This window comes from Nuphar pumila, chromosome 15, assembly GCF_984573655.1.
Source record: "Nuphar pumila chromosome 15, dmNupPumi1.hap1.1, whole genome shotgun sequence".
Taxonomy (NCBI): domain Eukaryota; kingdom Viridiplantae; phylum Streptophyta; class Magnoliopsida; order Nymphaeales; family Nymphaeaceae; genus Nuphar; species Nuphar pumila.
Window position 1 is genome coordinate 73,365,583 of NC_143263.1, and position 18,060 is coordinate 73,383,642.

Below are 18,060 nucleotides of genomic sequence, written 5' to 3' on the forward strand. Positions count from 1 at the left end.
ACACTCTTGAGGGGTCGGTTTTAACAGTTGAGCTTCAAGTTGTCTAAATTAAATGAAGGCAAAGGGAGATAGAAAGGGGTGACTGACGTGACACTATTCTCAAAATGAAACCTTTGGGGCCGTTGTCTGCAGGGAAGGAGGGAGACAATCAATCCATGGAAAGGGCATGTATAGGGAGAATATTGATTCCTTAGAATTTGAAAAGCAAGAACAAGAATGAAGAATAAAGATTTCACTAAATAAACTTTATTGAATTATTATCATGACCAAGAACACATTTATAGTCTAACCGAGAAATCTAAAAAATCATTAAAGTCCTAATTAAAGAATATAAAAAACTCAAAATAAGAAGCATTAGGAAGGGACGTCCTAATTAAAAAATATCAAGAAACCCAAAACAAGAAGCCTAATAGGATGGGACTTCCCCTAAGTGGTTTAAGACTCAGGCAGAGTAGGTCAAATCTGAGCGGTCTATAACAGTGCTGACCCTCTGTCTCAGCCACTTAGCTTTTAAATAACAACCAACGGAAATTATTGATAGAGCTTTTGGATGGGGTGAAATGCTCATCCTACCAAAGGGGTGTGAGGCACCAGGAAATGAGGGCAGATCAGGTGCAATCACATTCTGCACTTTGAGTGTGCCGCACCACCTTACTGCTTTCCATCTCTGTGGTACAGACTGTCAGCTGTGAAGATAGATGGCAGATCAGGTGCAGCCTCCACACACTAAAAGTGTGCAATGTGGTCGCACCTGATCTGGCGTCGTTGCCACTTATGGCAGCTCCTCATGCGTGTGTAGGATCTTTAACATCGCTTCATACTCGTGCCTTATCGCGTGCCTTTAAGAAGCCATGATTTCTGGTCTCCACTTTCATCATGCACCCCTCAAATTTAGCAAGCGCGTACAACCAAGGCCTTTTTTTTATTTGCATGATCACCTAACCTATCCTCTCGAATCATTCATCTACCTTGTCTCAAGTTCATCAATCAACACGGCCATTAGCCTCCATTTACAGTTATTGATTAACTGTAAATGTAAATATTTTACCATCAAATTTTAATAATATTAACCATTGATTTTTTACCTCTTTAAAATATGCATCTGACAATAAAGATGCTTAATCAAAAACAATTTTTTTATTGAGTAAATAATTATGACACGCATCTAATGGTTCAAATCTAACATAAAACACCTAAAACTATGATTTTTTGGAAGGCGCTATGGTTGACCTAACGAAAAAGAGAGCAGCATAATCCCTAGGGGTGGCAATCGGGTCGGGTTGGCGGGTTGGCGGGTCGGGTTGGCGGGTTGGCGGGTTGGCGTGTCAGCATACCTCAACCCGAACCCGACCCATTTATTAAACGGGTCGGCTGTGGCAAACACGAACCCGACCCGTTTAATAAACGGGTAACCCGACACGACCCGCCAACCCATTTAATAAATGGGTTGGGTCGGGTAAACGGGTTTTCAGGTTCGCGGGTCAGGTTGGCGGGTCGGGTTGACGGGTTGATGGGTCGGGTTGGCGGGTCGACGGGTTGGCGGGTTGACGGGTCGGGTTGGCGGGTCGGGTTGGCGGGTTGGCAGACGGGTTGGCGGGTCGGGTTGTCAGGTTGGCGGGTTGACCCACCCGCCTAACCCGTTTATTAAACCGGTCAGTCGGGTTGGCGGGTTGGCATACCCCCAACCCGAACCCGACCTGTTTAATAAACGGGTTATGCGGGTCGACCCGTTTATTAAATAGGTTGGCTTAAGCCCAACCCGAACCCGCCTAAGAGGCGGGTTGGCGGGTCGTGTCAGAAATTGCCACCCCTAATAATCCCCATTATATATATATATATATATATATATATATATATATATATATATATATAGAGAGAGAGAGAGAGAGAGAGAGAGAGAGAGAGAGAGTACTGGTTATCATTGAGTGTACCATACTCTTTTGTAGAAACATGTTCCATGGCATTTTCTCCAGTTTTTATGGATAAAGTCCTACTGACAAAATTTATATGGTTTGTTTTTTAGTCAAAAACATGTTCTAGATCGCACTGTATAAGCAGATTTTGTAAATGTTTCAAAGTTCAACGGTTTAAACTGTAAAATTGTGATTGAGAAAATAACTGTTTTTGAAACTTTTCGGTCAAAAGCGCAGTCCCTAGTAAATGTTGTTTTTTTAGAAGTAAAATCATGCTTTATTAAAATCTGGCATTAAAAAAAAACGTTAAGGGCAGGCCATGGAAAATCTTAGGTGGAAGTGGGTTCGATCCTAAGCAGTTTACATAAGATAGGCGGGCAACCAAGAAGGATAGGGCGAAGCTATCCCAGGTCTTGATCTGACCATTTCAGCTGAGTCAGGTGCACCACATCAGATAAAATACTTGCCGCCGGAGATGACACCACCTTGTGATAGCCTTGAAAATCCGAGCATTGCGCTCCTTCCATACTGCCCACCAAGCTGTGAACAGCTAAGCACGCCATACAAGCAGTGAATGGCTACCCAAGATGTGATTAATGCAATATTAAGATGGAAATAATGAAGCTTTTGTGGGATCCCCAAAAATTCCATTCTTTTTTAAATACTTTATTTTTTAAAACATTTCTGCAAAGTTTTGGAAGTGTATTGTGAGCTTATGGACCTCCTTCCCAAACACCTTTCAGTGGAAATGGCAAAGGAGTGACTGAACCATCTCAAATGGGAGGCCATAAGAACTGCTAAATCCATGTTTTTCATTTTACATGTTGGATACATAGCTGCGATCCCAATGTCCAGCTCCCAAACAGAGCCTTACTCCAATCAATATTTGGTATCCTTCAAGTACTAACATTCACTAAATCAATCTTGCCGGAGTCCAAAGAGCAGTCAGCAGAATAACTGAACTCAATTTCCGGAAGAGTAGAGGATTATAGGGACAAGGATTCCCGAGAAGGGACTGCAGGCATTTGGAAGTAAAGCAGGTAAAGAATCGCTCTAGAGGAAGGCATATATAGGCAGGCACTGCTGCTCAAAACTTCTATGTAATGCAAAATGTAAAGGCAGTAAACGAAGTTGGTAGAATAGGCTAAACTGGAAAATGAAAATCAAGCCTAAAACAACATAATTAATCCCACAGTAGCTCATTCATGTGCTATTCATAGATCAAATAACGGAAAAAACAGTCATACCCTACAACATTCATGGTTTCATTTCCATCCATCACAAGGTCTTCAGAATGATTTTAAAAAACTCGAGGGGGGCAAGGGCGTGTGCAATTGAAATTCAAGAAGTAAATATTTACCACATTTATTTCAAAGCTTAGTTAGCAAATGCTTTATAGGGGAGAATTTTACCCTATGCAAAAAATACCATAATCAGAATTTTTTTAGTGCGAATCAGAAAAAAATAGAAATTGTTAATATTGCATCAACATTGCAATATCTGAACTCGGAGGAGTTCGATGTTCCTACTGCCGACTTTTTATAGAAAGGATGGAAGCTTTAGATGCAAATGAAGTAGTGGAGAAAAAGAACTCCTTGCTCTAGGTCCTAGTGAAGTGAATCTGCCCGTTTTGTGACTGTTATAGGCAACCAATATTTTAAACAGCCTCCAAACACTTAAAAGTATGGTGGACATAAAAAGAAAGGCAACCAATACTCTCAATATAGGCAATATTTTGAAAATATTACATACTTGTATTTTATTGGGCATTAAGAATATGAAACTGAGATGCAACGGTTTAAAGAAACGCCTGAATGCATGAATATGTGAAGTGTTTAGAAAGCATAAGTAGAGAAACACAAAACACCTATGGAAACATGTAGGAAACAAACTTTACGCAGTTTAAACTTATGTGTTTATCAAATTCAGTTTTAAGCCTTTCATCCAAATATTAATTATACATACGTTCTTATAATGAAAATATAAATTTTAAAGCAAGTACAATTCATTTAACAGCAAAATCAGAATTACAATATACCAAGAGAAGTAACCTTCTCGGAAATTTTAGGAAGTGTGCAGTTTCACACTTACAAAGCGAGATTCCAGAGATGTGAGCTTCTGAATAATAGTTATACCTAGCTGACAGAAGGAAAAGGGAAATAGGAAAAAAAGAAAGAACAGGTTAACTTAAAACTACATTACCAAGGTTACCAAAGGCTTTATGGGTTATAAACAAGTGCCAAGGCCATGGAGATTTTTGTTTACACCACCTATGAAAGGCCGCTTATCATTGGTTGACAAGGTGCATTCATTTTTGCCATTCAAAGCCATAGGTCTTCAGTTTGTTGCATCCCACAGTCGAAAGTTTCTCAAGTTTGCCCAGTAACTGTAGAGATTCAGGTAGTTCTTGGATGTTAGTGTTGTCTAAGAGCAGCATAGTCAGATTCTTGGTATTTCCAATAGAAGCTGGTAATCCCACAAGGGATCTGCAATTCCTCAAGTCTAACACCTTGAGCTTGGTCAAAGCCCCGAATGAATCTGGTAATTCTGCTAGCGATGTACCTTTCAAATGAAGTGATAATAATGATTCAAGTCCACCAATAGAATCTGGTAATTCAGTAAGCCCTTCACACCATTCAGCACTTAGCATCTCAAGTTTCTTTAATGATCCTATGGAATCCGGCAGTCGTCTTACAGCAGTATTATCAATGAGAAGCTCCATCAGAGACACCATATTTCCCACTCGTTCTGGCAAGATTGCAAGTTTGGAGCATTTAGAGAGTCGAAGAATTCCGAGGGAACTCAATTGACAAATAGAATTCGGTAGTTCCTGCAAGCTGGAGCAGTTTGAGAGGTCTAGGACTTTAAGTGAGATCAGATGAGATAGAGAATCCGGGAGTCCCTTTAACTTGATGCAATCTTTCATGTTCAATGAAACTAAGCTCTTAAGATGCATGATGGACTTGTAAATTGTGATCAAATTTCGACACCCGTCAAGGATCAATTTCACTATGCCTGGGAAACTAGAAAAATCAGAAATGCTAGCGAGCTTATCACAACCACGAAGATTGAGAACCTTTAGATGGTACAAGACCTATCAAAACAAAAGGAAATTTTATAAGCAGCAGCATCCCAAATCGTAGAAATGAGAGAACTTAAACTTTATACTCACCTGACTTTTTGACCAAAGAAACCTGCTCCACAGTTGAACAATCTTGCCATAGGAAAGGTCAAGGACAACAACATTTTGAAGATATAAATCATTAGGCAGATATTTTAGAGGGCACCCATGCCACTGCATCCATTTTAACCCAGTAGATAGGTGGCTGAATTTCCCTAGAAAACTTACATAATTGGCACTAAGCAATCTAAGGTTGGACATTGCTGCAAAACCTTTGGTGTTCACACACGCATTTGGCTTTCTATTTTGTCCCTCTTTGTCCAAATTAAGGATGATCCCTTCCACAATATCTGTTCCCTGAAAATAAAACATATATATAAATCAACACGTACATGAACACAAACACAGGCATATACACGTGCAAAAACAAAATGCTGCAAAAAAAAAAATCAAGACAATCCTAACCATAAATAGTTTTCTGTTCCAAAAAGTAGCAAACACTTTCTCACATAAATAGTTATCTAATCTTTTCAAAGCAACCCGTGGTAGAAAGTTGTCATAAATACACGTGATAATTTTGGATATCTTGAAAGTTGATTTTGGCCAAATGGCTGAAAAGGCTATAATTTGGGCCTCTAGAATTGGACACTATACTGTGTGAAGTTTGACTTGCAATAAAAATTTGCATCATCAGTCTTCAAGATTGTTAATTCATGCACTACATACCGAACAAAGTTGGTCTGTAAAAAAGTCTCATGTCCAGGCAGATTCTGGTTCAAATCCAACCTTAGACCACCCTTAATTGATCTGAACTTAGTCCAAGTCTGGAATAGGAGAATTTGGTTTCAGGTCTGGGTTCTAAGGGCTATAACGCAAGTCCAACCTGATGGGTTGAAATTATTTTCACCCAAAAACAATAATAAAAGAATCGGAATCAGGTTGGATCTTGGGTTGGAAGGAATTGCATTAGATCTACCTAAATCAGGTCTTGGACTTGGCTTTTATCACAATGGATTCCTGCCATGAAGCCTACTGGAACGATACTCGGCTGGGTCAAGCTGAGACTGTTCAGGTCAATCTCAGGCCAGAGATCCAGATAAATGACAGCCCCAGTGTGTTAAAATGTAAGATATATATATATATATATATATATATATATATATATATATATATATATATATATATAAGGGTAAACCCGATAAGGGTAAAACTGTCTTTTCACCTTTTACGCATATTAATTTTTTTTAATATGATTGTCATTATTTTTTGCTTTTTTCTTTTTCTTGTCTTTTTATTTTTTATCTTTTCTAGCCTTGGGGGGGCCACATCATAGACATTGGGCCCCTCTCCAACGTCTACGAGTGGAGCCCCTCCAAGGGTTCTCTCATGTATAAATAAAGGTTATCCCCTTTTGTAAATGTTAAGCTTTTTAGCAAAAGTTCTCTCCTTCTTTAATAAAGATTCTATATTATTTTTATGCCTTTGTGCATTTGTGATCTATTGTATGTGTTGTGCCTTTGGGCACAATTGTTCCAAGTGTTCTTCTTGTGCCTTTGTGCACACTTCACACATTGAGAACTTAGTGTCTTGTGTGCATATAGTTTCTTTGAAGACTTCTTCACACAGTGAAAGTATCACAACCATTGGACAATCGGATTCTTATTCAAAAGATCCTTACCTTTTCATTATTCAGTATGTTCATGATTTCATCATGGATCCACAACCTACTGCGCTTCCCTGGTTCTGATTCATCTTCTTGCTGAACAATTTCTCTCCCCATGTCTCGTAGCACATCAGGCATCTCCAACTGATCAGCATTATTTATTGTTATTAAAGACTTGCAAAGTAAGGTCTCAATGTGTACATCTGGGACGAACCCACAGCTTTTCCATATGTGAAGTGCATCTTCTCTGTTCATTCCAAAAAAAAAACATGCTGTGTCAAGAAACATTCTCTTTTGATGAGGATGGAGTTTATCATATCCCGCTCTAAAGCATCCCAGAGTATCTTGATCAGGATCTTCGACCAAACGTCTTATCATGCCTTTCCATTGCTTGGAGTCTTTTCTGCATAAATAACAGCCTACACCTTCAAAATCTATGGGCGGTCGATCAGCAGAGTATGCTCCTTTGGAGAGTTCGGAAAACTTCTCCCTCAGTCGATGTCTGCCACGGGCATAACAACCAAAAAATTGGTGCATGTCATCATGCTTAAGATCTTCAACTTTGAAAATCTCATTTTTGTCTAATCCATGCTTCCTTATTAAATCTACACATCTCGATGTGATGATAATTCTACTTCCTGCACCAAACCAATCTCTATTTCCAGCCAATGCATCGAGCTGTTCTTTTTTGTCAACATCATCAAGAATTATCAGCACTCTCTTGCAATGAAGTTTCTGTTTGATCAAATTCTTTCCTCCACTAATGTCACGTATGTTTATTTGTTTCTCATTTAAAACATCACAAATCAGCTGGCTTTGGAGAGCGACAAGCCCACTTAACTGCTTTGATACTCCCTTTACATCTGAAATGAAGGTGCTACCGTCAAATTTGGAGAACATGCTGTTGTAAATAGCCTTAGCAACACTTGTCCATCCAACGTGATCTAGGCCTTGTATTCCAATCATTCGAACATCACGGACTGAACTAGTAAGGAGGTTCATCAGATCTTCCACATGAGAATGGCATCCAACAGGGCAATCATCCAAAACCAAGGAAGATCTTTTTTCATTGACAACTGTTCCAACAACTTCTATGATCATCTCTGAGAGGTCTCTGCAAGGAAAGTAACACAATCACAAGCTTTTCCCCCGTTATTTCATAGTGAAACAGATCAAGTTGGGAATACATGAGCTAGTTCATACTTCATTCACTATTCATTCAAAGAAATGACAAAAGCCAGGAAGAAGCATCCGTTTCTCCATATTCTTTCTGATTCTTGCCAGAATTGAAACCGTTTCTTAAATTATGATGTAAGAAAGAATAATGTAAACTGTGAAGGAACACATGACAAGATGGAACCATGACCAGACATGATAAGTTTGAACCATGACATCTTCCCAGTTCTCATATACTCTACTCAGTAATATAATTATGATCATGATTAGGGAATGCGGTTTAGAACAAAGGAAATCATGCAAACCATTCATTTCTGGCCAATTATTTAAAAAATACAAAGAACTCAAGTAATTGGTGAGATCAAACAAATTTATACAAGACATAATTAACAGATGTTAATTTTTAAGATTAAAATGGAGCATACATGCAAAAAATGTTGGGAGGTTAATATGAAATATTTCGGAATTACACTTAATTTCTGCACAATATTCACTTTTTATGCAGCTGACCTTATAATCTAACCTACTTGTTTAAAACAACCAGGACGCCCTGGTAAACCTGCCCCTTATTTTTGTTATACTACCATAGATAGGTCTAACAAAAACAGATTTTGAAAAAATAACAACAATAATATTATCATCCATTTTTGGCACACCATCGATCCCTTTAATACAATAGATGAACACTCAAGCACACTCTTACCACTATGAATCCTCCTCTACAATCTTCAGATTCTGAGTAACAAAAACTTTCTCATCAACCCTGTAAAATAACTAATTTTCACCATCATGATTCTTGATCTATATTCACTATCAGAAAAACTGAAATCCAACTGACCGTGTAAAGTTGTGAGGCCTCCTATTTCAGTTTTACTTGTCTCGTTGCTTCTATGTCACGTTCTACATATCCTGTTTCTGCAATCTGATTTTGCTAGTTTTTAGATCATCCAAAATTGAATATTCTTTAAATAAATTTCTGTCCGTCCACATTCTCTTTTCATGATTGCCACTTTTATTTTTGTCAAATATTACGCTGAAATTTGTTGATTAATCAGCAACAATGCTACTGATACAAGGTTCTTAATAACAAATGTTGATACCAATAAATTGTTAAAATGTATATATATATATATACATATATATATATATATATATATCAGTGTTTATATTTGTATACGAGTGTATATGTATATATTATATAATTTTAAACTGTTTTTTATTGTAATAGGTTTTTGCCTTTGTAGGGGCATTTTAGTCCTTTTGCACCTATGTAATAGGTACTTCCCATTAGGAGCAATTTTGTCTTTGCACACTTTTATATTTTTTGTCTTTTTCCACTTGTATGATGGTATATTGGATAAAGTCCAATAAAGATGTTGGGAGCATCCTAATGACTATATGGCTTCTTGTAATGCCTATATAAAGGGGTTAAAAACCCCTCTTGTTCTTTAATGCTTTTTCTAAGCATTCTCTCATAATAAAAATCATATTTTTTTAAGTGTTGTGTTCTTTTGTATGCCCATTAGTGGCTATTGTAATCTTTTGTATTAGTCATTGTTTGGCTTGTGCATTGTCCCTTTGTTGACTTGTGTTTGAGCACTCTCTTGTTATCTATTGTAAGACTTTGGTAGCTCCTTTTGTATTTCTCTTGTTTTCATTACAGAAATCAGCCACTCCACTTTGTATGACAGAAGTACGATAGTCGTATTATGCACTTGGAATGAAAATGACTAAATGAGAGCGTGCAGGGCTCCTGCTTTTGTTTCAAGAAAATTGTATTGGGCATACAGAATCATGACCGAATGAATTCTTCACAGAATTCACATGACAGACCATAAGCCTGATTCATGTGTTACTAACCCCAGGTTGACATAGAAATGGAGAATAGCATGTCTCTCCATGATAATTTCATCAGATCTTTTGTTTACAATGTTCTTTGCTATTGACATTTTTTCTGAGACATTTTCTTTGCTATTAACTTGTCCACAGTCAACAGAGTGGACATCTATCATAAGCCACATAACTACAGTAGACCAGATATTGCAATATCTCAATCAGAAAATTCAAGCTCTCATATATATGGGCCAAATTGTGCATATTTTCCATCTCTGAGGCAGACTTTCTGGGTTCACAAAAGAAAAACATTACTACATCAGTTATGGAATGACTGAATCTTCTGCAACCAAAGACATAAAAGAAACAATTTGGATATGCAGTTTTCTGATTGAATTTGGAATTTGTAGAATGCCTATCATGATTTTCTATTGTTCTGTGACATTTAGCTGGCTATTGCTGTATTACTAATTTCCATGACCAAAGTAAACACCTCAGTAGTAAATTTACCATCTTTAAAATAGTGTAACAAAGGGGAAATCCACCTGCTATACTTCCTCTAGAAAACATAAACACATATTTGAAACCAAGCAATTTTTCCTTCGAAAGCATTTTCTTTATATAGGGTTCATATCATGCACTCCCAAAAAAGACCTCCGTGCCAGGTGGGAAATTTTGTACTTAGATGGCTCATCATGCTTCTTTGCATTATAAATAACAATGATGGTTTCACATCGTTCTACTTGTGAAATTTAAGTAATTGCATGCACATTTGGCACTACAAGATAAGTTTTAGCATTTTTTTTCAATATGACAATGTGCATTAGCATTTTTTATTGCAGTATGAGCTCATCCAATGTGCATGCCCAGTGTGATATTTTAATTTAACTGCTTTCACTGTGTGACCGAAACATTCTTAAGAATGAACAACATATAAAGTCACTGGTCATTATTTTTTATATTAAACTCAAAACCACATTCAAGAAGTTCCCAGGCTGAGTTTACTTAACCCTGTGCTGTTTCCAATAGTGAGAGGTTTTGAGAATGAGACAAAGTGAGGATGGAACCCACAGCCACTCATTGGAAAGGTCTTACAAAATTTTAGAACAGTTGCCACATTCATATAAACTTGCATCTCTCTTCTTTGACCCAGGTCTTAAAGCCCAGTTCCAGTCTACAGGTTCTTCCATTCACAATAACAGATCCAATTGAATGACTTGATTGGTTCAAGATTTGGTCTTAGAGAATTTAGTTGGCATATCAACCAGCGTGTCTAAACAGTGATCGGTCCAGAGTATCAAGACTTGGATGGTTAGGCTATTTGAAGAGTGATTTCATCAACAGGAAAAATCTTCTTGATAAGTCACTGATCCTTTATTAGAGAGGTAAATAAGTCTGACTCTGACTTAATCTAGAAGCAATTGAATTAAAGGACTCAAACTCAGTATGGAAGTAATTCAACCAAATCCTATCTAGCTAGGTCTATCCTAATATTTTCTGTTTTTTCTGGGGCACAATATATCTCAGTTTTATACTAGAAAGGGATTTCAGAAATACCCCCCGACCTAAACTTTTATCTATCAAAATCTAATCAATATGGCAATCAGACATTTGACAATGTCATAGACTACTTCCTAGTTCCTATGCTTAATACCTTTATGATTACATCACCATTGCATTGCTTGTTCATTCTCTTTTTTTCTATGGAGGACAGTTTGTCCTCCACCATTGCAAATTCCCCAACATTGCTTTGTCACAAGCCTTGCATGCAGTCTCCACATATTTCCCAGTTCTAGACTTTGACAGCCAGAATTTCAGAGACCGCCTTATCTACTGCTTGATGAATTAAAAACTGATGACTTCTTTTTATTTCTTCTTCACTGAATTATGGACTATGTTATTACATCAGTTAGATAAGCATAAACCTTAACACTGTTTAACAATATCATATATCAATAATTTCACGTAACACCATCAGACCAAATCAAAGCTTGCACTCAAATTCTCCAACAAAGGTTTGGAACCTTGGATTAAGTTGTATGCTGCCAATTTTCTCATGTAAATTTTACTACAAAAATTGTGGGTGTCCTCCATAATGCTTTAGACCTTCTTAAATGCAAAATCACTTGTTGAACATGAAGGGTTAGTGTACAGAGAGTTTTGGATTTTGTGCACTCCCATCTCGCTCTTCGCACTATTTGCCATGCTGACAAACAGAGAACAAATTTCAACAAATTGGTGCTCGCTGTCATGTAAAGCATCATCATTATCATCAGGCCTCACCATGGCCATATTCCGTACAAGCTGCCCTTGAACAGGCATGGGCTGGTTAGGCTTCATTACCTGATAACCATCCTTTTTGAGTGCTATTGCTATTGGGACTTCCTATTCTTCTGGTTCGAAACCAAAGTGACTGTGCAAAACATGGAACATGAGAGGCTTCATTTCGGATCCACGTTCAAGTAAAGTAAAGTATCATAGCAATTCTATTCCAAGAACTGAGCATGAAGAGATAAAAAGCATGTTTCTCTTCCTAAACAAGAGTTCACTATGTTCACGTAAGGTATCATACTGATTATAATTTCAGACGAACTGATCCTGGAGAGGTCACAATCATATTTTTCTTTCCAAGACAAGAGTTTACTTCACAAAAGGATAGACATTAGAACCTGCAAATTAACAAAATGAAAAATGAAAATTATTTACTTTTATTTTCCTGAAGCTGGCAAATAAATTAGAGAAGCATGGAGTTTCACCCATCTGCTTCTATTGCTTGATGAATTGTTAGGAGCATGTCTAAACACAAAACATAAAATTGCCAATCTGAGAAAGAGAGAGAGATGCTTTTTTCTTTTTTTCAGGAATTGGAAAATAAAATACAGAATGAACATGGGGATTTTACATATTTACTCTTTCCTTTGAAGGAGATATTTGTTCCTACTTATATTTTTGATGAATTTCCCCTAATTTTATTGTTTCAACAATTGCTAATAACATGTCAAAACACAAAACATATAAGAGAGAGAGAGAGAGAGAGAGAGAGTTTGTCTCTACTGATATTTATCCTCCGTGGCACCGAAGACGTAGCCAGAGACCTCCCCAGCCTCCCTCAACGCTTCCCTCCATTCCTTCACTTTCTCTTCCCTCAAATCCTCCGAATGCTTCTTGAAGGCCGAGGCGAAGGGCCCCGTCTGCTTCTGAACGTCCAGAGGAGAGACGTTGTAGAAGACGGGAAGGATCAATCGACCACACCGGACGATCGTGGCGATCTCCCGAAGGCACCATCTTGACTCCGCGTAGCCTTTCGAGAAGATGGGCACGAAGACCTCCGACGCGTCGATCGCCTCCTGCAGCCCCTCCGTATCCCCACCCTTCTCAAACTCCTCTCTCCCCAAGAAGGTCCGGATTCCCCTCTTGCTGAGGGCGTTGTAGAGATGGCCCGTGAAGGTCTCGCGCGTGTCGGCGCCCCTGAAGCTCAGGAACACGTCGTAGTCGAAAGGAGACGACGATGAAGAAGAAGAAGAAGAGGAAGCTGGGGACGAAGGCTCCTGCCATGTCTCTCGCACCATCGTCTCCCTCTGCGATCTATTTGTGGAATTGGTAGATCTGCTTTTCAGAATACTTGCCCTCCATCCTCTATTATTTTGAGTGACCCATTGACTGACGTCTTTGGTACACGCGTCTGTTTGAAAGTGGTTGATAGGAAAAAGCAGAAATTCATATACGGAACTGACTTTGGGCCATAATTCAGGCTGCCGACAACTAAGGCCTCGTTTGAATGATAAGAGGCAAAACCTGGCTTTTGAAAATTCATATTTTGTCCAAGAATCAGACTTTTGACAAACCTAATTTGTCGAAAACCTAAACTTTTACGATTTAGATGCTTAGAATCCAAAATTTTGAAGTTTTAACTTTAAAAACTCAAACAAAAATAGAAGTCCTTGACCATTTTTAGGCCACTCACCAACCAGAAGATGGTAAACATAGCATTGCTAGACTATACCATGCCGGGCAATTTTTTGGCCGGTGAGTGGCTGCTCTTTTCGGGCAGTACCGTCCCAGCAATTTTCCTGCTTGTGGGTGGGTTGAACGAACTTGTTTTTGCCAAAAACAAGAAAAAAAATGATTTTAGTCATTTTTTGATCACCCAACTATCAAAAAATAAGCTGAATTGTAATGCCCATTATATTTTTGAGATAATGTAATTAGATGAAATTTCTCGTATGATTACGAGGGTTTTTCATTATATATATATATATATATATATATATATACACACACACACACTGATGAACGAGGTTTGAAATCACGTAAGTAAGATGTACGAAACGACATGAGTATAATTTATGATGAATTAATTTTCGAGAATCTTAAGTCAAATTTGTAATATATAAGAGTAGTTAATCTCCAAATTTGCGACCCAAACGAGGAAAAAAACTCTTATTTTTTTTGTTACAAATGTAGGTTTCAAGCACACTAGCACAAACAGGACTTGATCATCTTCTTCTTCGGCAGAGTACATGGTAGCTTTTAATTTTTTGTCATTAAACAATAATGTATTTGTTTTTCTTTTATTATGAATGATAATGACTGCACTAAATATGTTTTAAGAAAAAAAATATTCAGATCCACGACGAGAATGGCAACATTCTAATCATTTTCAGCCGATAAATGGATGAAAATGATCGTAGTGGCCGAGTGAGCGTTGTATGAGAGAGGAGTGGTTGGTTGGGTGGCACGAGTTGCCTGAAAAACATGGTTGGAAAATCTAGTTTGAGTAGATTTTTTAAAACGTGGTTTTCTCAAAACTTGGTTGGGGTGTCATCCAAACAACACCACGACTTAATTTTTAAATGAAATTTGTTGAAAGCGACATCTAAATAGGGCCTAAGTTTTCTGAAGTCCATTGGCAATTTGGTACAAGATCGTTGATCAAGAACAACCTTGGTCAAAAGCCAAAGCTGGTAACGAGTGAGCCCCCACAACCTCTATCCATTTAACGCATTGAATGGTTCTCCTGCTCTTCCTCTTCTTTTCCTCCAAACCCATTTTTCTTAGCAAGCATAGGCAGAAAGTTGATATACTTGACTATTACATGGCTCTGCATATCATATGCAGTTGAGATTATGAGTCAGTTTATGCATAATTTAAAGAAACCTAATTTGGATGCAATTAGAATGAATATCATGTATATCTCTAATACTCGCTATTATGATGTTATACATATTGTTTTCTCTCCCAAGTTAACAGGCTTCACAGATGCAAATTGGGTGGGTGATATTGATACCCGCAGGTCTACTAGTGTTGTCTCATGGTGCAATAAAAACAACCTATATTCATACTTTATTCTATAGAAGTTAAATATAGAGCAGCGACTATAGCAGTGCAGGATTCAACATGGTTTATGCATCTTTTTGGTGATCTTAGACAGAAGACAGCATCTTGCTTAAATGCAATAATAAGTCTTATTCAACTTTCATATAATCTCTTATGTCAGAACGAAACACATTAAGGTTGAGCATCACTTCACCAGAGAAAAGTAGTTGCAAAAGAGGTTGACTGGGTTCAAGTTTCTTTAGCTAACCAGGTTGTTGATATCTTGACAAAGCCATTGGGGGTGACTTGGTTCTAGAAGTTGCATGGTGGTGAACTCAGCATTACTAGCACTAAGAGCGAGTATTGATGTTTAGTGTTGTCTGAGTCTTTGATCAGGTTTATTTTCATATTAGTTTGAATACTAATTAGATTGGGTAGTTTTGGTATTTTTATTTTTAATAGTAGAGTTATTACAGGAGTTACAGTAGTGAATAGTCTAATGTTAAGTAGGAGTTTTATGAAGATACGTAAGTCTTTTTTATTGGAAAAAGACATTTCTCTCATTGACTTTTCCTTAGTGTAGTAAGCCTTGGTTATAAATATGAGACTATATACAGGGTGCTAATATGAATGCGATAAGTATATTTATGGTGGTTACCAGAATGAAAATTTAATATTTTGATTGAAAATTGCTCATCTTTTTTTCTTCTCTTTTCTCTCGTTTGTTTGTATCTCAAAGACTATCCTACTTTTCATATTTGTATTAGAGGCTTTGAGAGAGAGAGATGTGAATGAGAAGGAGATGACGAATTGACAAACGCTAGGCAACCACATAAATGTTGAACTAGAGAGAGACGTGGATGAGAAAGAGATGACATATTGACAAAGGTACGCAACTACAGCCACGTCGATGATCAATGCCTCGGAGGCGTTCATACCCATCTTGTCTCAGAACTACGAGGAGTCAAGGTGGTGACTCACCAAGATTACTGATTGATTCCCAGACAGGGAACAAAACTGTGACTGGTGAAAGGGACAATGCCTACCCAAGCACGCACCTTCTAGGAGGGACGCAAGCAGTTCGGAGTTCGGGCTTAGGTCTGAACCTAAATCAACCCATACTTTCAGATGCGAGCAGGTAGGGACACAGATGGATCTAGGCGAGACTTGGAATCCAAGCAAACTTTGGTTGAGAAGCAGATTTCTGGCAAGAGATTCACGGCGGACAGATATACAAAGCTGATGCTTGCAAGACCATAGCAAGTGATGAGTCGATTACAGGGCTCCTCACCACATAGGCAGCAAACACTTGGCAAGAAGAAACCCCTCTGTGATGAGTTCTCATGAGTCAACACGCCATCGTTGATTACTAGCCACACGAGGTGCTTCGATCTAGGAGATGGCTCAACTAGAAAGGGGTCAGCCCAACTTCGCCAAATGCGATGCAAAAGGAAGCTATTGAGAACTCCCCAGATGCTGAGTGAGACCATATGCAGACATCCGAATTATTGGAAGATTGTGTGAGTCCAATCACGAACCTAGGCCAAACATGACACCAATGCCGCCATACCCCGGATGAGGCCCTCCTCCTTGTTGGATCATATTTCATATCACACAGTTTCACAATCAACATCATGACACAAATCAGGATATACAGCAACATGGAAATCATGATTAACAGTCTTTCGAAACAGGAACAGGGAGCAAGCATGTCGGTTTCCGCATAATACCAAAATCCAGACAAAAGCAAATCGACAAACAGTTGCATAGAACACAATAAGAACAACAAAAACATGTTAATATTATGTAACATGCTAAGGCATACAAAAGTACTCTCCTTAGAGAAAATTCGCCCCCACATACCGTGCAAATAGGGTCCGGCGTCCTTCCCCCAGGATACAATAGCCTCGACAATCAGGATCAGTGCACTCCGACGGATTGTCCTTCGAAAACAACCTCTCGGAACCACTGTGCAGAAAACCCAAACCCCCTTAGGCATAACTCGAGAGAGAGAGAGCAAGAGCAGCAAGGAGAGAGAAAACATAGGATCAGACTTTCTCTTGATTTTGTGTATAGCATACTCGTAACCCCAGCCCTAACCACGTTTTAATAACCCACGAACGGTTACAAAAACGTGGAAGAGACCCGTTATGAAATCTGAGGAGTCGAGACCCGTTAACGGATACGGACTACGAGGAGTCGTGACCCGTTATCATTTCGCATAACCCATTAAAGAATCCAAATAATCACAGAAACTCTGGGCATAAAGGTACATTGGTCTTGATTGGATATGGCCTAAAGGGCCAATAAACCGAACCCGAGCTCGGCACGGCACGGCGGGCGGGCGGGCACGCACGCGTGTGTGTGTGGTAGTCATCTCAATCCCTTGTTCTTTGGAACAAGTGTAAGAGTTTACATATAGGTTATAAAGCCCACAACAAACTCAAACCTCTTCAATATGAGACTATTCCACATCATCAAGTCCAAACCTTTTTTCAAAAAGGAAAAGAGCCCACGCTTTCTTCATTTGAATTCTCTCACCTCCTCTTCTTACACCCAACATTCTCCCACAAATTCAAAGAATGAAAACGGGAGGAAACCAAGATGCAAGATGGGATAATCTGCAATAGGACATATCATGCTTTCAGTAATGGTACCTTTCGGTTTGAACCACTACCTTATTTGACTAACTTTACCCCTACAGGAACGAAGTGAACTGAAGTCTTGAACTTGAACCTTTGGTGTAGGAGTGTCCATTAGCAACAACACGATAAAGGTTTTGGTTGTAATCTTTAGGGGCGGCGCGTTAAAGGCCATGCACTCGAATCTTGTTTCATGAGTGACTTCAGAAATAACCCAATTCCTTAAATTGCGGCCACACAGTCACACTCACATAGGTGGGCTTCTCCAGAGATGCACTGCTAACATCTCGCCTAGAAGGCTTTGAACACATTCAGAGTTTTAACTCTTCCTTAACTAGCAGCTACAACACCTTTCCAGAGTAATCAGGGGAACAGACACAGATACATAGTATCACA

At 38.6% G+C, this 18,060-nt stretch overlaps 1 protein-coding gene across 1 annotated transcript; it reads right to left on the bottom strand.

Annotated features, from left to right (window-relative positions):
* Positions 1-3,900: 3,900 nt before the first annotated feature.
* LOC149815598 (disease resistance protein RUN1-like) lies at positions 3,901-13,317 on the bottom strand. The gene is made up of 4 exons (XM_089989526.1): positions 12,761-13,317; positions 6,713-7,811; positions 5,086-5,391; positions 3,901-5,007 (listed from the first exon to the last, which is right to left on the bottom strand). The coding sequence occupies exons 1-4, from the start codon at positions 13,273-13,275 to the stop codon at positions 4,222-4,224; spliced, it is 2,706 nt and encodes a 901-aa protein (XP_089845652.1). The 5' UTR covers positions 13,276-13,317; the 3' UTR covers positions 3,901-4,221.
* Between the last annotated feature and the right edge of the window lie 4,743 nt (positions 13,318-18,060).